The sequence below is a fragment of the Lissotriton helveticus genome, chromosome 10 (assembly GCF_964261635.1).
Source record: "Lissotriton helveticus chromosome 10, aLisHel1.1, whole genome shotgun sequence".
Lineage (NCBI taxonomy): Eukaryota > Metazoa > Chordata > Amphibia > Caudata > Salamandridae > Lissotriton > Lissotriton helveticus.
In genome coordinates, this window is record NC_136071.1 from 681,830,636 (window position 1) to 681,857,069 (window position 26,434).

Genomic DNA, 26,434 nt, shown 5'->3' on the forward strand with positions numbered 1-26,434 from the left:
CTGTCCGTCAAGGCGGAATACCTTCCGAGGAGTCTTAACCACATGGCAGACTGGCACTCCAGGCACCTGCAAGATTACAGTGCCTGTGTTAGACCTGTCTGACTTTTTGCGTAGTCCCTCCAATTTATTATTTATTTTGTCCCCTTTTTGCCCCTCATACCCTTATTAATTTTTGTGTCCACTAGCTTTTTCTAGGTGTTGGTCAAGGGGATAGGTGTTCTTTCCCCCTTCATAGTTTTTCACCTCAGGCCTAGAGGCCTTTTCTGACAGGGAAATAGCTGGAGTCACAAAATGGTGGCTACCAACTGTCCTAACTGCCAACCCTGGAACCTGTCCCATAGAGTAGAATAGGGCGTTCCAGAACCTTCTGGTCCCTTCTGGACCCCGGAGGGTCAGCCTATAAAAGGCGGAATGCTGGACAGCCATTTTGTCTGTCAGTGAGGAGCAGCTAGAGTGAAGGCTGAGGACTGGTAGGGGTAGGATCCTGAAGGGTGGATTGCTCTACAAGGGTAGCCCTCTGTCAAGGCTTTTCCACCTCCCATTCCTGTTGTCCTAGCCAAGTTAGTTCATCCTGCTGACCCTGGACAGTTAGGTGAGGGGGTTAATTCCAGTAGACTGTGGAGCTGAGAAGGACCCTGCACTGGGAACTGAATTAAGAGGTCCCCTGTGCCCCTATGACTGTCCAGTAAGGAGGGTTGGTGGTCTAGTGCTAGAAAAGTGCTCTGTGGCTTATCGTGTAGGAGCCCACTTTGGACCCCCCTCCCTTTCTAGGGTAAGAAGTAAGCTCCTGGCCTTTGTAGCGCTGGGCTTCTCTTACCGGTGTCTGGACTCATAGTGGACAGTCAATCTCCTGACTGACGAGGTGGTGGAGTGTGGAGACAGGATCCATTGAGCCTGAGAAGTCTTGAGAGGTTACCACCGTGAGCGGGACCCCGGGGGCGCCTACCGCGCTCTGTGACAGCGCTCCGATAGGACCGAGAGCGATAGGGCGAAGTGGCCATGTCCGGCGCCTCCGCGCTTATTCCCCACTGAACCGGGTTCTGCCTTACAGGAGGGGCCTAGGACCGAGCAGGCCCGTTGCGGGGACACTGATCAGCGTCAGGGCGTCTGAGCAGCTGCTGGGGCTGAGACGCTGAACCCCCGCGCATGTGCGGAAGTATCCTTGTGTAGAGATCATCGTCTCCTACTGCTGAGGAGAACCGAGAGGAAGAGGCGGCTCCGCCGTGTGGCTGGTGGTCGATTGAAGCGCCGAGGGACAGATCCTGGGGGGAAGAAAGCAGCTCCGTCGAGCGGCTGATTCCCCGTAACAGCGCCTCAGTTCCCACCTGATAGGGCCTCCGCTCCTCTGTGAGGGGGCGGGGAGGCCGATCCTCAAGGAAGAGAGTCTCACAAGTAAAGAGGGTGAGCGGAAGAACCGCCTGCTGGCCCACCCTTCCAAGTAAGCAGGGAAGAGTAAGGGGTGGCGAGGGAGAGCTGGTTAGGTCTCCTGATCGTCTGTCTTTTTCCCACGCTGGTGCAGCACTGATTGAGAGAAAGGGGTGGAGGGGCTGAAAACGAGTGGCACAACCTCAAACCTGACAGATTCAAGAAGCCTTTGATATCCCCGAGGGGTGAAAGGAGACTGAGGATCTAATTAATCCTCTGGTACTTGACAATTCATGACAGCTTGACCTCTGGAGGAGTAGAGTTGCCGAGGAGGCCAATAACCTGGGCTGGGGAGTACAGATCTGCAACTAATAATTTAGCCACAGGGGAAAGTGGTGGAAATCTGAGAACTCCTTGAGTTCAGGGAGGAGTTAAGCAGAGTACAGTGTATGCTCATCTGAACTGTAAAAGTATAAGTGCTAAATGCCAGATATGGTTAAGATTCCTGACTAAATGCAATGTACTGTTAATGCTGGACGATAATATGCTTTAGCAACTTAAAAGTATAATTATTATTTTCAAGACAAACTGAAATGTCCTAAATTGTGATTTCTGAAAAACAAAAGAGCAGAGATATTATTTTTATAAACCAGCTCATATTTTTCCAACATTGGTGTAGTGTCCTTTTTGTGTGTTATTGCGTGGATTTACTGCTGGGTGGTTTGCAACCTTCACACATGTGCCTTTGTTGATGTTGCCTTACCCTAGGCCAGGCTACCTTAGGTGACCTGACATCTCAGGTTCCAACAGCCTGGAAGTTGGATCCAAGGGTATTTAGGGGACTCCTGGATCATTGGGGTCCGTGTAAGGTGAATCTTTCCGCAACGGGCTTTAATCACCAACTACCTCGCTCTTTCAGTTGGAGGCGGGATCCTCTCGTGGAGGCGAAGGACGCGTTTCTCGAGGACTTGGCTTTTTTTCCCAAGGGTACAACTTACCCCCTTCTCCATGATTAAAAAGGCTCACGACTCTGATCAGACGTCAGAAAGCAGAGGTGATCCTGGTGACACCGCTTTGGAGATCGCAAGTCTGGTTTCCAGTTCTACTGGAACCTTCTACGGATTTTCCAATCCAATTACCCCAGATTCCTCTTCTGCTGACTAGCTTGAACGGCAAATTGCACCCTCTGGTTCAAGAGGGGTCTCTGACCCTCATGGTATTGACGATAACAAGGGTCGTTGGGAAATCCCTGGACTTTCGGCAGGGGGTGCCTCCCTCATCAGAAAGGAGTGGCCGGAGTACACGGTAAAGTGATACAAATGGACCTGGCGCAAATGGTCATGTTGGGGTCTGCGATGGGGTTACGATCCCGTGGGGGGCGGGGTTGCTCGTGTGGTGAACTACTTGACGGAGCTGGCTGATACAGTTTAATTAATGACGGCCACTCTGCTAATTCGGCAGTTCATGCGCCTCTACATGAGATCCCGGTGGGTGACCACCCCCTGGTTTGTAGATTGATAAGAGGTATTAGACTGTCTTTCCCTCCTCGTCCGAGGTATGCCTCCTTGAGGGATGTAAATAGTATCAAACCTTGCCCGGTCATCCTAAATGTTGAGTGGTTCGCTGCCTCAAGGCTTATGAAACATTGACGGAGGAGTATTGTCACCCAGGGGCCTCACCGTTTTTTTTATTTTAGTTAAAGAAACCTTTCAAATCAGTCTTGTCTGCTACAACTGCACGCTGGGTGCGATGGGTACTGCAGGAAGCTGGAATAGCTACCTCCACCTTTGGCGCACATTCTGTGAGGGGTGCCATGGCATTCAAAGCCTTTGCACTAGGGGGTATCTAGAGGACATCCTCAGGGAAGCGGATTGGTCCTCAGACTCAGTTTTTAAGGCGTTCTATTTCAAGTCTATTTTAGGCATGGCCTCGCTAGTGGTTGATAAGCTTTGATCTAGCATAATTCGAGCCTCTGGTCCCGACATAGAAGGCAAAATTTCCTAGCTGTCGTGAAGGAAAGTTTCAATTCTATGAAGGACGCGGAGGTGGGGATTATTTCCTCCCATTGCACCTTGCCTGCTTGTACCCTCCCTGTGTACTTTCTCCAGCGTCTGCTGGTGAAGTATTTCTATCACTGCAGTTACTTATTGCACAATATGCTTGTTTTCAGATGTTTGCCATGATACCGGATGTCACCGTTTCCATGATGTAGATTGAAACTTGAGGTACCTTGTAATTGTACATTTGGCTGGTTCGCCAGTGTACGGACACAGCCTCTTTGCCTTGGCAGGGTCGGACCAGAAGCAAGATTACTGATCGGGAAACCGGATAACTTTATTCACCTAAAGAAAGAGAAGTGCTGTTCCTGACTACTGTTTATATGGACCTATCTCTATAGTTGTTCTAGTTCAATGCAAAGACTCATGGGATTGTAGTCTTTTGCTTTGACTCCGTTGTTAAGGCTGCTGAGCGGTAAAATAAAGGAAGAGTTTGAGCATAATCCTCGCCTCCGCATCCTTAATAGAATTTAAACCTTTCTTCACGATAGCTAGGAAATTTTACATTCACTAAAACAGCTTGTGAAATCACAAATGCGGACTAATTTGCCGGTTTCAATCTGAAGAAAAATCTTGATCAAGTTTTAATTCATTGTAACCTGCAAATGCTCAATTTCCTACCATGGACATTAGAAAAGTAGTAGTGATATACTGTTATAATACAGATAAGAATCCTTAAATTGCTTATATTTGATTCATTTATGAACTGGCAAAAGGGAATCTAACGCAACTTTGTTGGTAGGTGAAGTGGCCATTTAAGTGCAGATTCTTGCTAAATTGTGCAAAGTAGCAGAGGAAGATAAGCTGGGCTCCAGTGTAATGATTGCATATGCATTTTGAAATAACACCAAGGTCCAGTAGAGAAGGACTGCTTGCATGCCCTATTTAAAAAACAGAGCTAGCGAAGATGCAAGAGGAACAACTTTATTACAAATGGAATGTGTGATGTAAAACAACCATAAATTATCTTTCTGTGCCTACCTTTAATTATTGTCTTTTTTTAAATATTTTAGTCAGTTTGTGGATTAGTTATAATTTATGGAAATTGTTAGTTGTAAAACACCATAAAGGATGTAAATAGCAAATGTTTACTACTTATTATGAAGGTAAAACAATGTGTTATGTTGACTTTTTGGAAGCTCTATATAAAAGCGGATTTCTTTTATCCCCAAAAAGTTTGATTTTCAACTTGGACTTAAAGAGGCAATGTAAATAGAGCAGAAAGTAGGAGGCCGGTGTAGAATTCTGCAACACAATACATACCGTTCCATGTGCAAGTCCTTTTTATTTCCAACCAACATAATGGGGATTCTGTTACGAAAGAAGAAAGCAGTGTTAGGTAAAAGTTAACCAATGTGAAGTACAATTTATGAATTATACAATTTACATCACTTACTGTACTTTTCCAACCATATCCAAGAGCTTCTCATGGATAACTTTAATCACTTCAAAACTACAGAAGAAAAAGAAAAGAAAAAAGTTAACTTGGGGATCTGGGGTGAGGAATGGAGCTCATACTAAACTGAGAACATCTGCAGGGCCTGTTATTTGCAGAGATCATTTGCAACATTCGACTGCAAGACATTAAGAAAAGAAAAATAAGTCAAACAGGGTTGAAATTACATTTCCTAGACATTACATGAAAATCGGTAAGTGGTCATCCATGAACACAATTAGCCAATTTGTAAACAATATTGCTGTGTGATATTTGAAGAACTCATTTTACAGAACAATGACTTCTTGGTACCAAAGCCAATGTAGAGATTTGAAGCCAAAGAAAGGGAATCCTAGTGTTAAAATGAAACTGAGATGACTAGATCTATCTATATTCCGGAATCCATATATATTAAATAAACTAGTGCAGAGTTTCCATGTAGCACAAAGTAAAGGTGAGGTCTACCGCCATTCTTAAGTATGAGAGACGACGAACGAAAAATATCTCTCTGATTTTACAATCGATACATTGTAAAATCAATGAAGTTGGGCCAAACTGTACAACTTGCAGTAATCTGTGGCTTGAATCAAAGTGAAGCCCTTATTGGTCCTCTTGAAAGAGGTTCTTGGAAAAGGCTGAATGCTACATAAGTGTTTCAGACAGCTGTATTGTTAGGTGAGTGTGCTTTAAAGTCTAAGATACAGAACAACCTATCCAGTGATGTAATTGAAATCCAGAAAAGTCCACAAATGTGCTGAATCTCTGACTGTTTGTAAAGCATTCCTGCACCAACATCAGTTACAGAAATAGGTCCATTTAAATTTACACCTGGTTTTCCATAAGACACCTTGAATACCGAGGGAGAAGAACAATGCAAAGACAGATGTAAACATATTGCTATGAGCAGCATTTATGACCATTTCAATATTCCCTCTAGTTTTTCCCCCCAACACAATTGCCAAATACACACTGGAATAAGCATGAGCTAAGAAAAAGCACATGACAAGTAATGTGGGTGTAACTAAGAAGTGAAATAAGATGGTCAGACAAGGACACAATGATACTGATCTAATCATTTACTTTGACAGAGAAAGTTATTAGCAGTTCTATACACAGCGAAGGCACTGGTTCCATTTTATCTACTACAGATTGCCATAAGTTCCTCAGAAAATATCTTTCTTGTTCAAGCATTTAAGAAAAGGATTTTAAACAATAAGTACCTCTGAAATACCAGGAATCACACTAGAGGATGAGCTTCTGATTGCAGCCTAACAATCTGTCCAGGAGCACTATGGGGTTAATATACGAGGTGCAGGGAACAGAACTGTGATTCGTGTAGCTTTTTTCTAGGGCAGGTGGCTTGAGCACATCCTACCCTATTTAGTCAAAAAGCATCATAAATCAGTTGGTCTACATGGTGGGATTTCCTAAAAGACAGAGTTACAATTTGTCCAAAACATGGCAGGCAGGATAGTTTCATGACTATGGAAGGTAAACAGCATCAGGGCTGGTCATGACACGCTCCACTACCACACTGTTACTTAAAGGATTACATTTAAATTGGTAGACCTACTTTTATATAAGTGCCTGCTAGGAACTGCACCAGTTTACCTGAAGAAAAAACGAATTTGACAATATCAGATATGATTTAGGCTAAGTGATTAGCTACTTGTGGGACAGAGAGCCTCTGAATTCCATTATTTGGCTCAGAAAAAATGGAACTCTACCAAAGCATATAATAAAACCAAGTACATTCATATTTCAGGAAAGGAGTCAAAACTTTGAAACTCAGATGTTTTAAACACAAGTGAACCATCTACTAGTAAAAAATCTGTACGTTTAAAATAGATTTGACAATAAATTAAACTGATGCAGATGTAGAATAAAGAGCATCTGCAGAGAGAAGAGAGGAACAGGCTCTAGAGTCCAGACAACTAGAGGGGGAAAAGAGGTAAAGGAGTTGGATAAAAAAGGATTAAAATAGGGGACATGAAAAGAGAAGGCTGATCAGGAAGGCGAAGAAAGGCCGAAAGACGGCCTTCAAGAGTGCCCAGAGCAGAGCTCTGCTGAGCCAAAGAAAGAATAAAAAGGAGAACCTCTGAAAGAGGGCCACAAAGGGGATCCACAGCCTTTGCTGTGCACCATGCCACACATATTGGTTCCAGGTGTATACCGTTTTGGTGGAGGGACGTCAGGCTGCCAAGATACCGTTACAGACTTCGGGAGGAAGGTCGAATGCTGTTAACAGTTGCAACTCAATCACCACGCATGGAGGTGGACAGGTTTAGGTGGAAGGCCCTCCCCTGTTGATGAGACAGAAGATCCTCCGGAAGGGGCAGCTTGGTCAGAAGATCGATGCTCATTTGCAGAAGCTCGGGATACCAAACTCTCTGTGCCTAGTCCGGAGCCACAAGAATGACTTGTGCTCGGTCGCTCCTGATCTTCTTGACCACTCTGGACAGGAGTGGTATAGGCGGAATAGAGACCTGAGCTACACACAAGATGAAAAGCGTCGCCAAGCGAGAGCCACCTTGGAAACTCCAGCGTGCAAAACTGCCGACATTGCGTGCTCTCAACAAAGTTATAATGGACATGACTGCCTACAGGATGGAATGACAATTGGTGGTGTCTACATCCTACAGAGTGACCCCATTAGTTAGCTATCTTCAATCATAACAACGATAGTGGATGAAGCATTAGAGAATGAGTGGATAACATCTCAAGAGGCTGAATTCCTGAAAACCAGCGAGCCCATCATTCCATATTTGTACGTCCTCCCGAAAAAAAACACAAACCGCAAAGACATCCACCCGGAGAACAATCATCTCGTGGATTGATTCCATTCTGGAACCATTGTCCCAATTTGTGGATCACTTCCTGAGATCTCTGGTCAAGCAAATGCCCACCTACTTAAAAGATAATAAGGATGTACTCTGCCTACTGAGGGATGTGACTTTTGACACAGAAACTGACGTTCTAATATCTTTTGATGTGGAAATCACTATATACTTGCATCCCAAAGGACAAAACTTTGACCACTGTGTAGGACATTCTTTGTGCCAGTAATCCGGATACCATCACTCTGACCTCTTTCATCATGAGATGTGCTACCTTGGCCATGAAAGAAAATTTCTTTCATTTTTGAAGAGTGCCTTTATTTTCAGATATCAGGGACTTAAATGGGGAGTACATTTGCCAGAGCCTTGCTAATCTTTATGTGCACACCTTTGAAAGTGAGGTCTTGCCAGAACAGAATCCATACCATCCGTTATATCGACGATATCTTGGTGATTTGGCGTGGTGATGCCCCTTCCATCGAGCAATTTCACACCTGGCTCAATACTCAGAAGACATTCCTACGTTTTACCTGTGAGCACAGCAAGGCGCAGCTACCATTTCTTGACCTTCTCCTTTTCCCCAGTGCTGGCCCTCTGGGAAGTGAATTATATCAGAAACCTAGTATTGAGAAGTACAAAGAACAGGCAACAAATCTGCGGCGGAACCTTCTGGATAGACATTATCCACTGTCTCTGGTCAAAAACTCTGCCAAAAGAGCATGGAACAATAACCGGGATGTTCCATTAGATAAACCGCCTGACAGAGAATCCACGAAGTAACCAAACTGACAAAACACTTGGAGTAGAACCACAATGAGGAGGATTTGAGCTGGACTGTCCTGGACAAACCCAATTTGTTACTACTACACCCAGTTTGAACAAAACTCTTAAGGTTTGAGCAGAGATGGGTGATCAGGTTGAGGACAGTATAACATGGACTCAACAATGACATACCTTGGTTGTCGCTTGCATAATACGCCTGCCGTTCTTTCTCTTTGACAGGGATCAGAATATACCTATGGGATAGAATTACTGAGTCTAGAAGTATGATGACTCAAGCCCTTTATGGCTTCTGGGTATAGTTCAATCATGTGACACACATACAATCGCATGCATTCGCACATTAAGTTCCACCCACTCCGTAATACTCCTTTGGAGTGGTTGTTTACCTGTCATTTAGTGTTGCCAAGATATGCCACTTTTATTGACTTAATCCTTTATCCACTCAATGTTTCACTTAATTCATACATGATTAACACCCCTCTGAATATCTATCGAGGATGTACATTACCAGTTAAAATCATCGAGAGAGAGCATATGATCACCTCATACTTATCCCAGTTTCACTTTTCAGACATACCACACGTGTGACATTTACCTTTGATAAAACGCTAGTCAACCGGCTTTAGTCAAAACACTCTTCTGATACACCTATGGGCGGGACTCGCTTTCCCGACATATCACGGGGCGGTACCTCATGCCGCCTATTGGCTCAGGACCAGAAGATTACCAATCCCATCAGCCCCGCACCCTAACCAGGGAGGAATCAAGATACAGGCTAGCCTGCACTATTAATGACTAGCAGGCTCCAGTGTCTGACGGCATTCCTGTCTTACCGGCAGCATGGCAGGGGATCCACCCAAATAGTTTGGTGAGTAGGCTTAATACAGTGAGTAAACAGTTTCTTCTCTGCCCTCGTTGTTTCTTAACCATAGCGGAGCGTCACCAACACTTGTGTTTGATATGGGCTTTTGTAACTTGTACTACCGTCCATTGAATACCCCAGGGACATATTGCATAAGGTCCAGGTAGCTGTAAACCCTGCAATGTGGATATTTACCAAGTAGATTGTCCTGGCACCTTCGTGTTATATTTACCTTGTGTGGCGTTTCACCGCTGTGGTTCGGGCACCGGAGTACTCCACTTCACTTGCTCTCACTACCGCCATACACTGATACTTGTTTAATTGAGTTTTGACATGCATTTTGTACCTTTCGCTGCACGTCTTAACTTCTCTAAGTGCTGGTACGTAGTATGGTGTCTTACCATACCGACCCAAGGCATATTACAGCCACCGTACCGGACATCAGAGCATTCTGCTCTATATGTCCCCACCCAGTTTTCAGCCACACCTCGTTATATGTCTAGTTAGACCTTTTCCCCCTTCATCTTTAGTAACAATTACACAGTGGGAGGGGTGTTTCTTTTCTTCTTTTCATCTGAGATGCCTCTAACACACATAGGAGTTGGCTTGGTCTCCGTTTTTCATCATGCTTGTTGCTTTGTATAAGCAAACCTTTTGAACCTAGATAGGTTTAACGCCTCAACCTTTACTACACAGGTTGGAGACGCATATGCACCTTAAGCATTCCTGCTAAGGACAGCTGTGCCTGACATTTGTAGGCGAGGACCTTATATTCCAAAAAACATAGCTGTACAACAGTTTCACAGTGTCTAAGGAATCATAAGGAACTATTTTATACTGGCTGTGATTGGCCATTTTTGTGGGTGTTAGTTGGGATCCATGTGCCTTTCTAACACATCTTCAGAGATTATATTCATGATAGACTATGTGTTTTCTGCTTAAGACAAATTGGCTGACTCACTTTAAGTTGTACACCCATATATGAACTGTTCAGTAGGTTGTTTTTTGCTCCCTTATAGGTACCCCCCCGGAGAATCCTCCTTCTTATTACCTTTGGATCACCGGTTCAGTATCCTATTCAATTTTCCGGCAAATTTGCCATTGTTGTCAATACATTTTTCTCACACTCACAGCAAGTAACTTACTCAAGATCCTGAAGAAAGAGATGATACTGTCTAGATCACGGGCTGAAACATGTCGATCCAAGTGGAGTACGACTTGATCTAATGATTCTTGTTGTACATCTTGTTTTTAATCATAGCACAACCTTGTCTGCAAAAACCTGCCTCTAGTGACAGTAGATGGCTTGCCCAAGCACCCCACAAAAACCTGGAAGTCCTTCAACCCCATCCCAGAAACCGAGATCCTCAAACTGATCGCCACCTGCAAACCAGCCTCTCACGTCCTTGACTCGATTCCCTCAAAACTGACCAAAAAAACGGAGTCTCTCCATAGCCCCGTTCTGGCGCAAGATCATTAACAGCTCCCTGAGAACCGGCATCATACCTGATTGCCTCAAAGTTGGCCAAGTCACGCCATTACTAAAAAAAACAGGCCTGGACTCCAAGGAACTGAATAACTTCAGACTCATCTCCAATCTCCCCCTCCTATCCAAAATCCTGGAAAAACGCGTCCTCCAACAACTGACTCAACACTTGGATAACATCAACCTTCTTGACCCCACCAACCGGGTTTCAGAAAAGGCTACAGCACCGAGACCGCGATCCTTAACATCACAGACAACATCCACAAATCCCTCGATACCGACCAATGTTGCCTCCTCATTCTCCTAGTGGTAAAAGTAATGGGGCGACGCGGTGTCCCTCAGATCCTGGGTATACGTATAAAATAGAAAAATTGGTTCTGTTGGGGTTTTCAATTGCTTAGAGTGAGCAAATAGCAACAGCTTACTTAAAACACATATCAATAATTTGAGAAAGAAGAGAAAAATAATATAACACCAAAACTATTCAGAAAACAGTATCAAATAATCATGGCTGTCGCATTTCACAATTTCAATAGGGAAAACGTGACTGTGGTGAAAAAATGACATGTGGTGATTGGTGATGAAGACAGTACACTATATACAAAACAAATACGCGTGCAGTCAAGAAAGGGGAACAAAACAAATTATTTTTCGAATGTCCTTGTTATTTTAGCACATATGCTTCAGGATCCATTGACAAATTAAACTGTGATCCCTTGTGTTATCAGAAAGTAAATCAATTTTTCTTGGTATTAATAGCGAAAATACACATATGTAAAGACTTGTCTTGATTTCACATTATGTTCCTAAACCTTGCTAAAGCACATTGTAGCGAGATCTTATTTATTGTAAAAGGTGCAGTTTGCATGCGTGGCATCTTTATCAATAAGATTTGATGGTGCCAAACAGAACTCATGAAGAAAGTGCTGCGGTGTGATTCGCACGAAGAAAGAGGGAGCTTGGAAAGAGACCTAGACCTTTATGTGCACTCAATTTATCTGATTGGATTATGTTACTGTTGATGGCCCACACGTGTTTCTGGGACAGTTACGTTTTCTTGGCTTTCTAATGGCTTCCATTTGTTGAAATGTATAATGAATGTGAAGAAATAAAGCATAATCCTCGTCTAGGGCTCCTAAACAGAAATTCAACTTTGTTACAAAAGCTAAGAAATGTTATAGTCTCACTGACAGTCCTAATTATAGAACTGAGTAGCAAGCATATCCCAGCTTCGTGGTTGTCAATGTAAGAAATAAAATAATATACAGGTAAAGCTTGTTGACAAATAAAATGATCTTTATGTTGGCTAATTAAATAAATTATTTAGAGTTGCCTGACCTACCAAAGTATCAGCTTGGGAATCTTTATCCAGACAATGTCTAGTTAACGTATGAACTGATTACCAAGTTGCTGCATTCCGTATTTCTGAAAGGGGACGAACATTCGTGACCCAAGCAGCTAATGCAACTTTTCCTCAAATGGAGTGTGCTTTGTCCCAGCGTTCCTTTATTTGGAATATCTTTGAAATATCTTTAGAAATTCGATTTGAGCGGCAGCATTTTTAAATCGTTGAGACTTCTAGCCTTGAGGTCTTCAGATTACAGGCACATGAGCATAACATGTATAGATGTAACTCCTGATAAAGACAGTGGATCTGTCGAAACGCGCGTAGTCAGCCTTACATCTGCTCAACTCCAGAGGATCGGACAATTCATTCTAATATAATTATCAGTTTCTCCGGTCCCTCTTACTCTCGATAAGGATCATTTATTGTAATATATAAACTGTGACAACTTTTTGTATATTTTGTGTGACTTCAGTATGTATGGTTTTGTATGATAGAGGTAAGCCTGTTGTGTGACTGTGAGAGATGTGCCACTATTTTATGCTTTGATAGGAACTCTTCTTTCTTATGTGTTTGTCTAAGAAATACTAAACAATGAAACAATATCATTATATAAATAAATACATTTTGTACCTTTCTAAATCAAGTATGTTCTTGTGTGTCACCATAGCTTTTTCTCTTTAATCATGACCTAGGTAGCGGTCTTTTTCCTTTTTTGAAGTAGCCCTAGCATTCTTTACATAAGTGTGCTTGGGGTTTACCATGTAAAGGTTTATTTGCAAACAGGTAACAACACTATATTCAGAATGGGTACCATCCAACGAGCAATAGTCGGTTTGGAGGGCGCTCATACTGTTCAGAGAGGACCATCGTTTACAAAGATTACTCGTCTTCCTGATAGTTTTTGTTTTGTCTAAATAAAAACTTTAGGACTATTTTTAGATCAAGTGCGTAAAGAGTTCAATCCCCCTTCTAGTGGAAAGGAGGGGAAGAGAAATTGGTTTACATGGAAATCTGACAACTTTGGAGAGAAAAAAAAAAAGAGGTGGTGTCCTTGAAACTACTCTGTTAGTAATGGAAGGTCAAGTGGGGTTCAGTGAACAATAAGCCCTATACCTCACTCACTCTCGATGCAATTGCAACTAAGAAAGCAACATCCCACAAAGGATGCTGCAATGTGGACTCATGGATAGACTGAAAAGGAGAAGCAATGAGTTTGGAGTGAACTAGATTTAACTCCCATGGGGGACCGGGCCTGCCGATTGAAGGATAGGTCTTTTTGTAATCCTTCCAAAAACTCTTTGCTGGGATTGAGAAGAAAGATCTTTGGTTTGGGCCTTTTCAATAGGCTGCTACAGCTGCAAGATGCCCTTTAATTGAAGAAAATTGAAGTTTATACAGTGCAATAAGTAAGGAAGTGTGACATTTTCCTGGTCAGACGGAATGTCATGCTTTTTATTAAGGCACCAAATCACAAATCTTTTTTATTTGAACGCATAATAAGTCCTGGTAGATGGTCTCTTGACTTCGAGAATTTTTTATACTGCTCTCTGGTAAAATTAAGTGTTCATAATATATGATCTCAGGTGCCATGCTGCCAGATTCAACGGTGGGGTGTGTTCCCTCCCATCCTTTACAGTAGACTATGGCTGCAATGTAGCCTCTTGAGCAGTTTGAGCAATCAGTGAAATAGTTCTGAAAACCACCATTGTGTCTGCCTTCTGGAGCCATCAGGATCCTCGTGACAATTTGAACTTGATGAACATTGACAGTATGAGGGGTATTGGAGGAAAAGCATACAGAAATCGGTTTGACCAGGTCATCAAAACAGCATTGCCCATTGATTGTGGACCAACATTCAGGATATGTAGTTTGGGCATTTTGGGCGGTTGCGAGTAAGTCTATTTCTGAGAATCCCCATTCTTGAAGGGCGTCTTTCAGTTCTCACTTTTGGTTTTTGTAGAACTGTCTGCTGAGGAGGTCTATCTGGTGATTTTGGAAAATTGATAGATGCACTGCCTGAAGAGAAGTTTCTTGCCAGCATTCAATGCTAGATTGCCTGAGCGTATAGCAACAGAGTACTCGATCTGGTTCCCCCCAATTTGGTCAAATACTACCTCATTGTGGTATTGTCTGTACTGAAACTCGGTTTGTAGATAGTACTAATTAGAAAGATGTGAGACCAATGTGGACTGCCTTGAGTTCAAGAACACGGATGTGATACACCACATGTTTTGGAGACCACCGGTTATGAACCATAATATTGACTAAGTTAGCTCACAATCCAGTGAGAGAAGTATAACAATAAGGCATTTATTAAGCGCACAGCTACCCCAACGGGGTGTCCGGCGCTATAGCAGACAGAGAGCGAGGCAGGAGCAGTGACTAGTCCTGGCGGCTAAATAGCCAGGTTTCGAGAGACTTGCGAAACTAGAGTTCTGACTGAATCAGGTGCAAGTGAAGGGGTAGTTTGTTCCAGCATTGAGTGGCGTTGTGTTGGACCGTAGGGATCAGGACTGACAATATGGCCGAAGTCTCCTCCTGAGATAGGCCGGCCCTAGACCTTTGCCTGCCCGAAAAGCTAATGTCAGAGCCTTAAATTCAATTGGCGATAGGTAGTCAGTGTAGTTGTCGTAGATAGGGGGAGATGTGTTGACTGAGTGGAACGCCGCAAACTAGAAGGGCTGCAGCGTTTTGTACCGTCTGAAGTCTGCGGAGCAAGCCTAAGGAGAGACCCAGGTATAATCCATTCGCGTAGTCTAGATGTGAAATTATCAGAGCATGGACCACAGTTTTTCGAGTAGAGTTGGGCAGGTAGTTAATGAATTTTCTAATAGTTTTGATTTTGCCAAAACAGGCGGCAGACACTGTTTGCACCTGCACAGCGAGGGATAGATGTTTTTCCCATCTAACGCCCAAATTCTTAACCGATTCCTTGGGAAGTGGGGCTGTGCCTAGTTCCTCAGGCATCCACAAATTAGAGGAGAGGGTTGGTTGAAAAATAAGATCTCGGTCTTATCTGCTTTGAGTTTCAAGAAATTGCGGTCCATCCAGGCCACAATGTTCTTAAGACACACTTTAAGGGGATCAAAGGTGGAGACAGATACAGTATTAAAGGTGAACAGTAGCTGGGTATCATCGGCATATGATGTAATTTTGATCCCGGTTTTAGAGATCATCTCAGCCAGCAGGGTTAAGTAAACATTAAAAAGAAGCGGGCTCAGGGCAGAGCCCTGTGGCACACCCCATTTAAAAGGTTTAGCAGGAGACGTAAAAGGGTGGGTCTGGACCTGCTGTTTGTGGTCAGAGAGAAAGGATGTTAACCAAGTCAATACTGTGCCCTGAACTCCTATGGACTTTAGTCGGTTCAGTAGGATAGGATGGGAGACGGTGTCAAATGTTGCACACAGGTCTAACAGAACTAACACAGCCTTTGAACCTCCATCTACCACCCAGCGTATCGAAGCCACCATTTCAATTAGGGCTGATTCAGTACTATAGCTGGACCGAAAACCGGATTGAGAGTCATGGAGAAGGTCAATAGTCTCAATGAAGCCGGCCAGTTGCTGATAAGCTAGCTTCTCTAAGACCTTTGTGGGAGCAGGTAATAGAGAGATGGGTTTATAGTCACAAGGGGCTTCTGGATCTGCATTGATTTATTTTAGGATAGGCTGGAGAAAGGAATGTTTCCAGGCTGTCTGGTAAATATCCAGTATGAGCGATACATTTCAGATGGGGTTAAGGTGAGGGTTGAGGAATCCCGCAAGGGCGTTATATTGTTTAGCTGGCCAAGGGTCACTCTGGGAACCAGATTTGCACCTCTGCAATTCATGGAGTGAGGCTTCCTCTGATATTTCCGCAAACTCCAAGAGCACCGAGCTAGAAACCTTCACCAGATCCTGGTCATCAGAAGTTTTTGTTCTCAAAGAACTCAAAGTTTGTTGCATAAGCTCTGTGAGGGGTGGGAAGAGAGTGTGAGTAAGAGCCAGAGGGTTGGCGAAAGATTTAACAATTTTAAAAATCTCCCTGGACGTGTTTTTAGCATTATCAATTCTGTCAGCTAAAAAAATCTTTTACTTTTAGTGAGCAGTCTGCAATATTCTTTAAGAGCCGCACGATAACCTGACCTCCTTTCCGCAGCATACATAAGTCTCCGCCTACGTTCAAGTATTTTACATTCTGACTCCTCCGAATACCACGGTGCGGAAGGGGAAGATCTAGGCAATTTTACTACTTTCGAAGAAGCCAAGGCAATCTCGCCGCCGACCTCAAGATCGTTGGAAGGGGCAGGCTTTGAGTCCTTCATATGTTGCGTTACTGAATCCGAAGTGATTTTACTCCAATTCCTTCTAAATTCTTTAGGAATAGAAGTGGCTTCATCTGGGCTGGTCAGCTGGAAATGAAAAGGGATCAAGGCGTGGTCTGACCATATTACTGGTAGGGTTGCGTGAACTGTGATATTGAGGAGATTGGATCAGATCAGGTCCAAAGTGTGGCCTGCCTTGTGAGTTGGAAAGAATACATTGTGTTAGGTTGCATCCTGCTAAGGTGGCAATAAAGTTAGAGCTGTGCGAACATGAGATATCATCCACATGTAAATTCAAGTCACCCAACATTGTGACATTAGCATAGCGTATGCTAGCTTGGGCGATGTAGTCGGCAAGAGTAGAGATATGATTAAAACTGGAGTTCGGAGGTCTGTAGAGCAAAAGACCAGAGCAAGAGGTTTGCGCTGATACAAAAGGACAGCCCCTCAATGGAGTCAACTCGCTCTAAGTGAGATGCTGTGAACCCCCATTTTGTTTTATAAATAATGGCCACTCCACCTCCCTGTTTCTCGTTCTGCCTATTGCCACCAACTATGCCATAGTCTTCCGGGATAGCTAGAGTCAGAGCAGGATTAGTATCATTATGAAGTCATGTCTCCGACAAAAGTAAAAGATCCCAGTTGTTGTCTGTAATAGACTGGAAAATATCTAAGGCATGTTTGACCAAGGATCTGCAATTTATCAGCCCGGCTTTTAGGATCACTTTCAAAGGGGAAGGGGTGGGTTGTACAGAACAAGGTGAATTACATCTGAGAAGGCTAGCCGTGCTTAAGGAATACCCACAATGCAAACATGTGTATTCTACCTTGGGGTCTTCGAGTGCCAGGATGGGCGGGTGCGGACAAGGAGGGGGCCTGAGAGAAGTCAAGTCTAAGTGGCTATAGGTATGCCTGCGAGCGATGGTAAAACGGGCAACGTCTCTGGCCGCTGTCCGGCTGCGGACGGGCGCAGACGGGCTTGCCTTAAGGCGCGCCAGCGGCGGGTCGGCTGCGCGTCGGCGCCATGCTGGGGAGGAATAGGCTGGGGAGCACGAGACACTAGAGCGTCAACCTGCCACAATCGCCGCTCTAGGATGCCTAATCAGGAAGTAGGAAAAATCCCCCTGCTTCGATAGGTTAGAAATGCTCCCTCCACACAAACAGCATGGAATTGCTGCAGTGGACTGGGGAGTCAGCAATACCAAAAGCAACACAAGAAAAATGTGTACAAACTACAAATAAACAGTGGTACGAATTAAAAACAGTTTTAAAATGCCAAGAGCAGTCAAAGCGCTAGTGCAGCTCAGCAGCCTTACGAGCCTCGGGCTATCTATCACTATGATCGGAGTTAAAAGATCCTGGTGGAATAGAACTCCTTTGAGAAGATTTCTCTTGTTGAACTACCACTGAAGAGAGACTGAAGAGTTTGTTGATTTATTGAGAGTGTCTTCCCAATCTCCTTGGTCTTGTCTCAATTCGCCTTCCAAGCAGTGTTGTAGTGGTCTAATTTAGAGAAGGCGTTGGGGACCATAACCAAGAAACCATGGATCCTAGCAGGGAGGCAACCTTCCTCACCGTTGGTTTTCTGGCACGTAATAGGTGACATTTTTTGAAACCAGAATACACACATTTCTCTGAAGGAGACACTTCTTTGAGGATATTGAGAGATGCTCCCAGATAGGTCAACATTTGAACCAGAGATATAGTTGGTTTTTCCAGGTTCACAAGTAGGCTCAACAACTCTACAATGTAAATCAAAGTATTTTTTTTACCTGGCATGCTGGGCAAGCCTATATTAGCCAAATCATCTAAATAAGGATAGACTACGATCCTTTTTGCAAAAAAAATAAAAAAATAAAATAAACACATACACCATTGCCATGCATTTTGAAAATGACTTAAAGCCTAAAGAGTACTTTGTACTGGTTGATGCTGGTAAGAAATCGGAGGCGTTTTGCTTTTCACTGCAATTGCAATGTGGAAATAGGCTTTCCCTGAATGTACAGAGCATATCCATACTCCTTCCAGAATCCATGGATTAACTTGGTGCAGTGCTAATGTTCTGAATGTTTGATAATTGATCCACATGCTGGCTTGTGTGAGGTCCAATATGTGACACAATTCTGGTTTTTTTTTGGAGGGGGGATAGGGGGTGGGTATGTGAAATCTTAGGAACCAAAAATATCTTGAATAAAATACCTTCTCACTGTTGAGAGGAAATGGTGCTATTACCTGTTTTAGAGGAAACAATATTATATCCACCTGGAGTTGGTGCTGTTGCTTTTTTTTTTTTTTGTAAAAGTAGATTTTATTAGTTTTGCAAAGAAGAATAAAAGTAAGACATACAAAGAAGCAGCACTGTTACAGCAATATAGACAGGAGCTCTTAAGAGCCTCAAGGGCAACCTATGAAGCCTCTCATAGCAGCGAATCCCAGGAAGCAAAAGAGTCTGTAATGACGTCGCTGGGAGAGTCCAACCAGCAGGCGCCACTTAATGTTCCCGTCGCGTGTTCCTCGAGGAGGGGAAGCTGCTTATTAAGTGTCACAAAGTGTATGTAAGCGTATAAAGTCCATCCTCCGCGCCGCAGTGCCGCAATAAAGAAACCAAAAGCCCCCCAACTTCCCCCCATCCACCCGTCCCCAAGGCCCCCCTCCCCCCCCCCCGGGTGGTAGCGCCAACCTGCATCACACAGTACATACTCAGCATTCGTGCGGTTAGACTTGGAAGAGATGAAGTGCCCTCAGGGCCGGTGGACAGACAGCCGAAGGCAGCCCCTTCGACAAAAATCTTACCAAGGGTCCCCAGCGGAACATAAAGTTCTTAAAGTTGCCCATAAAGATGTCCGCCATTCTCTCCATGCTCATCAGCCTCCATAACTTTGCATGCCATAATGATATTGCCGGGGCTGTCGGTTTCTTCCAAGCCGCAGCTAGCGTTAATTTAGCTGCCCCCAAGCACAACCACATAATACGTTTATCTGCGGTCGTCTGATGGTCCAACTGTGGGTCGCGAAGACCCAGCACTACAAAGGATAGCGAGTCCGGGATCGGATACCCCAACATATCCTTGATGTGAGATAGGATTTCGGCCCAGAACGGTCTAATAATCGGACAGTCCCACCAGATGTGACGAAAGTCACCCAGAAGACCGCAGCCCCTCCAGCAGCGATCCGTAGTCGCCGGAAATATACGATGAAGTTTGGAGGGGTAGAGATACCAGTCGAACATGGTCTTGAAGTGGGCATCTCGCAAGTCCGCCGAGTGGTTGTGAGACTGAATGTCGCGCCAGAGAGCCCTCCATTCCGTCTCTGCTATGTCCCTACCCAACTGAGTCTCCCAATGGTCCATATAGCGAGGACGAGGAGAAGTCACAGTGTCAAGCAAAAGTTTATATAAGAAGGAGATCGTTCCCTTCATTGTGGAAGTTCGCAGTAAGAAAGCTTCGAATTGCGAAGGCGGTCTCGTCGCAGCCTCTCTCAGCCCGGGTGAGGTTGCCCAGTGGATCAGTTGGGCATACCAATATCGTTCCTCGGGCGGCAGGCCATAATCCCGCATGCAATTTGCAAAGGTGAGGGGCACCATGCCATGAAAGAGATGCGTCAGGGCCCTACAGCCTCCCTCCCTCCATGATCGGAAGGGTCCCTCCTGGAGTGCCGGCGGGAAAGCCGGATTGAAGTGCAAAGGAGTGAAGGGAGAGGGGAACGTCGTCCAGCGGTCGTCCCCCGTTACCGTGTCCCATACTTTTAGGACTGTGCTCGTGGGGGTGCTGATGTACGCATTTTTAGGCCTATCGGGTTTGGGCTTCCACGCCAGGTCCCAAATCGCCCGTCCTGCCACACTTCTATCCATGTGCAGCCAGTGTTTGTCAGATTCTTGCTGTGACCACTCCACCAACACCCTCAGCTGCGCTGCTTTATAGTACAGGTGCAGGTCCGGGAGGCCCACACCCCCTTTCTCTCTCGGGCGCCGCAGAATCGCGTAAGAGAGGCGCGCTCGCCCGCCTTGCCATATGAATTTCAGGAGGAGAGTCTTCAGGCGTCGGAAGAAATCCACCTCCATCGGTATTGGGAGGGCCTGGAAAAGGTAGAGGAATCTCGGAAGGAGGACCATTTTGACGGCGTGGATCCGACCGAGCCAAGTTATGAATTTCGGCTTCCATTTGTTCAATTCCCCTCGCACCGCTTGCAACATGGACGGAAAGTTTGCTGCGAAAAGGGAGCCCACAGAAGGTGTCAGGCGAACCTCCAGATATAGCAGAGAGGTCGTCGCCCACGACAATGGCGTAAGCGACCGCAGGCCCTCGACCTCAGCCGGCGGGAGCGTCAGGTTTAAGATATAGGACTTATCAAAATTGACTCTGAAGCCAGCCACAGCTTCATATTCAGATAGCAGAGTATGTATGTGCGGCAGGGAGTGTGCCGGGTCCCCAACTGAGAGGAGAACGTCATCTGCGAAAAGGGAGATTTTATGTTGTTCCCCCGAAAAGGGGAGACCCTGTATCTGTTCCCTTTCTCGCAGCGCTATGGCAAGAGGCTTGATACTTAAGGCAAAGAGCAGCGGCGAGAGGGGGCAACCCAGTCTTGTACCCCTGGTGTGAGCAAAACTAGCGGATCGATGACCGTTAACCATCACCCTGGAGCAAGGGTTGCTATAATTCGCTCGTATCATGGTGAGAAATTGGCACGAAAAACCAAAGGTCTCCAAAGTGCGGAACAGAAAAGCCCAGTCCACTCGATCGAAGGCCTTCTCCGCATCCAACCCCACCAACACCGCCGGAAGGCGAAACCTCGTGGCTTTCTCAATGAGGTGAATCACCCTCCGCAAATTATCGTGTGTTTGACGTCCCTTGATAAACCCAGATTGGTCCGGGTGGATAATGGCCGGCATCAGATCCCGAAGCCGGCGTGCAAGGATTGCGGAATATAACTTGGCATCAACGTTGAGAAGCGCGATCGGGCGGTAGGACGAACAGCAGGACGGGTCCTTCCCTGGTTTAGGGATTACCGAAATCTTGGCCTCGGCCATAGAGTTTGAGGAGCGTCCCGAGGCAGCCATTTCGTTAAAGAGGGGTACTAAAAACTCGCAAAGCTCCGTAGCGAAAGATTTATAAAATAGCGCCGTGTAGCCGTCCGGCCCAGGAGCCTTGTGAAGCTTAAGGTCCTCGATGGCCTCCATCACCTCCTCTCTAGAGATAGGGGCTGCTAGTAGGTCGTTCCATTCTTCCGACACCTTTGGTATGGGAAGGTCCTTCAAGAATCGATCCTGCGCCGCCTGGTCCAGGGAGTCACCCCTGTACAGCACCTCATAGAACCGTCCGAAAAGGCGTGCCTTGTCAGGATCGCTATGGTGAAGCGCACCAGAGGGGTCCCGAATGCCTCCCACATATTCCCTTTCCCGTTTATCACGCAATTGGCGCGCCAGATGGCTACCTATCTTATTACCCTGAGAATAGGAAGTGCGACGCAGCCGGAGCAGCGTAAGCTCAGCACGGTTAGCATAGTGCGCCTTCAATTTACCCCGAACCGCGGTCAGTGGTCTCAGAGTAAGCCGAGATGGATTGGCCTTGTGGGCCCGCTCCAATGTGGTCAGCTCCGCCTCAAGGTCCTCCCGTTCCTTCCTCCGCAACCGATTAAGGCAGGTGTTAAGATGCAGGCATGTGCCCCTTATGGAGGCCTTACAGGCTTCCCAGGTATTAAAGAGGGAGGTATCTGAGATCGGATTGAGGGCGTGAAACTCCCTCAGAGCTTTACGCAGTTCCCTACAGGAGGCATCATCCCGTACGAGTGCCGGCGGGAAATACCAATTCTTCACCCCGTCTCCCCCGGACGGCCAGAGAAGCGTCAGGACCAATAAGCTGTGATCCGAGACGGAAAGGGGGAAAACACTAGCCGCTCGAATATCCCCTCGAAGTGCTTGGCTCGCAAAAATATGGTCAAGTCTAGAATAGGAGTGATGGACATGTGAGAAAAACGTATAGTCGCGGGATTGGGGATGCAGGGCTCTCCAGCTGTCAATCAAGCCTAGGTCACCAATCAATTCCTGAGTCTCCAATGAAAACACTCCCGCTCCCGCCCTCTGCACCCGCGAGCTATCTATGGCCCCATCCCACACCATATTAAAGTCACCCATCAGCACTACCAACCCTTCAACAAAGTCCCCGGCTCTATCCAACAGGTCTCGGAGAAAGGCATTTTGCCCCGAATTGGGGGCATACACCACTACAAAGGTGCATTTCACCCCACCAAGCACCCCCTTAACCATGAGCCACCTCCCGTCCTTATCACCGCTAATCCCTAAAGGCTGAAAATGTAATGAAGCTCGAAAGAGAAGTGCCACTCCCCTATGTTTGGTGGAGGCAGAAGCCCTATAAATCAGTGGGAAGTGCCTATGACGCAGTCGAAGCTCATCCTTACGTGCCAGGTGAGTTTCTTGGAGCCCCACAACATCCAAACCGTGATCAGTAATGTATTTCCAAATCTTTTGGCGTTTCTGGGGGGAGTTAAGACCTTTGACGTTCCACGTCCCTATATTAAGCGGCATACTGGGATACCTCACCCACCATCAGCCAACCATTGCCAACCATTGCTAACATCTCCTCGTCCCACCTCCCACCAAGAAGCCCATTCTCTCGGTCCGACTGACGCTGTTGCTTTTTTGAAGCCTTTTTGTGGTAGAATCAAGGGTGGGGAAATTTGAACTGAACATTGTAACCACTTTGAATAATTTGTGAGACCATCTGTCTGTTGTGACATTTTGCCACTCTCCCAGATTGTGTGTTACACTCTCCCCCAATGAAGTGTCGAACAGAGCAGAGGATGTGTTTGGTTTATTGCTTGTTGCTTTGTGGGCAAGATTTGCACGGGCTGCAACGTCTATAGGACTTCGCTCAGGATACATTGGGGCTAATGCTGTTGTTGATGGCCTCATGAGATAATACCAGGTGTCCCTGCAGAGATTTTGGGGACAATAAAATGGTTTCCTTTCTTGGAGGTCTACACCTTTAGAGTCTGACTCCATCCTTCTCACCATTTCCTCATCTGCATAATGAGCAAAGACAAAAGAGCCTGAAAGTGGCAGAACAATTTTATTCTGTTGAGTTTCCGGCTTCGGAGTAGTAGGACAATGCAGTGATGAACTCCTAAGACCAATGTCATGGCAAAAATTAGTTGTCGACAGATCTGATGGCTGCACTGATAACTTGATTTGAAACAAGCTGTCCTTCATTGAGAATCCCAAGGAAATCTTCTGTCACTGGGCAAAACTGCAAAGTTATGTTATAATTTACACAAAGGCCTATCATATCTGCAAAGAAGTGCGGAGCCTCTTGCAGCGTTTAAGGAGGTTGCATGTTTCTGGAGCTGAAGAGTGTCTCTTGTGGACTGCAGAGTATCAGAGTCATGCTTTGTTTTTACTTAAGAAAAACTGACCCTAGTTCATCAGCTTTATTTTTTTTTAAACATTTAAGCAGCTGTGGTCTGGCAGATTTTAATGTGGCTGGACTGAGGAACATTTTCTCTGCCAGCTTGGTGAAGCCTGGAACCAAAGGAAGAACAGGCTTTGGAGTCTCCATTGGTTGTAAATCCTCTGTAATGACAGACCATAGTCAATTTCAGTGTTCAGTTTTGTCTCACCTCGGATGAGATTTTCTTGAAAGGTCAAAATGTCATCCACTGGGAAAGCATGTAGTGGAGATGCTGGAGGTCAAGTAGAAGTGTATGAAGAGCCAGAGTCGTATCTTGAAGTGCTCAGACATTGATGGTGTACCAATATGCTTATGTCGGTCAGGAAGTTGAGGAGGTGTGGTTGATACTGGGGTCGTCAAATCATGGTGCAGGGGATGTTGGTGCTGAAGGAATACAATATATATATATATATATATATATATATATATATATATATATATATATATATATATATATATATATATATATATATATATAAGAGGATCAGTGATTGGTGGCAAATGTAAAGGCTGAAAAGGGACCCACAGATGATCTTCTGCTGAAATGACCATCCTTAGACTCTTTGGAAAAAAATAGGTTCTTCCAAGGGGATGGTTGCTACACAATGGAAGAACGAAGAGACAGATTTGACAGATGCTGGGGAATGCCTATACGTGGAACTAAGAGTCGACCAAGGTGAAAGACCTTCTCAGTCCAGAGATATGTTTCAATGTCAACAGGTGTCACGGAGTTGCCGCTGTTGTGTGTTAATGTTAATCTATGATGCGCAGCAGTCATCACTTGTTCTACCATCAATTTTGTCATCTCCATCGAAGGTGGTGGTCCGTATGTTGAATGTGCCAACTTCGTTGACTATGATATAGCTAAAGTATTGGTTGATACCAGAGTTATTGGTGTTGCCCTCGAACCCTTTGATGGCAAGCATGTCGGAACACACCTGTGCTACGGTGAATAGTGGGAGTGTTATGAGTACTGGTGATGGTGTCCAAGGCGTTTCCTCTCCTTGGATCTCTTTCTGTGGGAGTCCTTTTAGTGGGAGAAAGCTGGAGAAGTAGAAGGAGCCTCCTTTTGTAGTCTGATTTTCTCTTTCCTACTCCGCCCTGAGTTCCTTCAGTTTACCTCTCAAACTAATTCCCTCCTAGTCCTTGAGGGCTCTTTGTTTAATAAAGAAAAAGGACATTTTTGACAGTATGGGGAAGTAAAACTACCATACCTAGGGCATGTGGGTAAGAAACAACCCTCTTCCTCCTAAATAGGGACACTTCACACAAAGTGAAGGCATTCTGAAGTTCCCGGATGGTGTTAATAGGTAAGACCAATTTTACTAAAGGGAATGACAAATGAAGCTTGAAAAATATTTTTCTGAAGAAGAAATTCCAGGTAAAAAGGAGGGTTGTAACCCTGATGTGTTCCGAGATCCAGTCAGCACAAACAAGAAAGATGAACTGAAAGCATGAGGAAACTGGCAGTGCAGTGAATACTGGCTAGTGGAAAGCTGCGTGTTTCCTTCAAAGATAGTGTATGTTGAACTCAGCCAATGCTCTTTTAACCTGAGAGATACATTTCCTTTAATTTTTCTCTGCAGCTAAAAAAGATTTCTATGACATTTTTATATAGCATATTTCTACACTAAATGCCCGAATGTGGTTTAGAACAGTAGTTTTCTACAGAAAAATTGCAGGTGAAGTTGGTGTTATGGAAGTGTCACCAAGCTGTTCAACACTGAGGTGGCTACCTCCAATTCCAGAAGAATATTTATGAAGAAAATGGATTACTTACCTTTAACTGTAGTTCTACAGTACTGGTATCATTCATAGATTCACATGATTGAATCATTACCTGTCGGCGTAGTGTGAGTGCTACGGTACCATAATAAAGCAGCGTGCATCAGTATTATAGGCTGTAATGGCAATGAACCATTGATTTTATAGCCCATGTCCTATTAAAAAAACCAAAAGACTATTAACTTTAACCAATCAGGTGATAGCACCTTCTAGAACACTCCCTAGAGAGGCTGAAACCCTCAGATTTACGAGCACAAGAGGAACAAAATAATTTTTTGTCATAAGGGGAGCATACTAGGGGAGGAGGGTGGGTTGCATGTAAATCAATGAAATATACCAATACTAGAGAACTACAGATACAGGTAAGTAACACATTTTCACCTCCAATATTGGATCCTTCATAGTTTCACAATTGAATCAGAAATATAGCAGTACACAGTAGTCAACAATAATAACATAACTTAGGGGATGTTGGGAAAGATAAGTATCAAAGGCTCACCCTACTGAAACAGATGTCAAAATATCAAATTTTCCACAGTCGCATCAGTCTTGTCGGATGCATCTAAGCAACAATGCCGCCTAAAGGTGTGCCTGTTGGACCATGCTGCTGCTCGGCAGATGGGTTGAATGGGCACACCAGCAAAAAGCTGAGGACATGGAGACCGCACTGATGGAATGGGCCTGGATTGCTTTGCAATGGTTTGCCTGCTG

The 26,434-nt window shown here is 44.9% G+C and overlaps 1 protein-coding gene across 2 annotated transcripts in view; it reads right to left on the bottom strand.

Annotated features, from left to right (window-relative positions):
- RHEB (Ras homolog, mTORC1 binding) overlaps window positions 1-26,434 on the bottom strand; it is a 260,875-nt gene that overhangs the window by 71,928 nt on the left and 162,513 nt on the right. For both annotated transcript variants that reach the window (XM_078663214.1, XM_078663215.1), the window contains exons 5-6: window positions 4,819-4,875; window positions 4,686-4,733 (exon numbers count right to left, since the gene is read on the bottom strand). In XM_078663214.1, coding sequence (XP_078519340.1) covers window positions 4,686-4,733; window positions 4,819-4,875 — 105 coding nt within the window. The remainder of the gene's footprint in view (window positions 1-4,685; window positions 4,734-4,818; window positions 4,876-26,434) is intronic.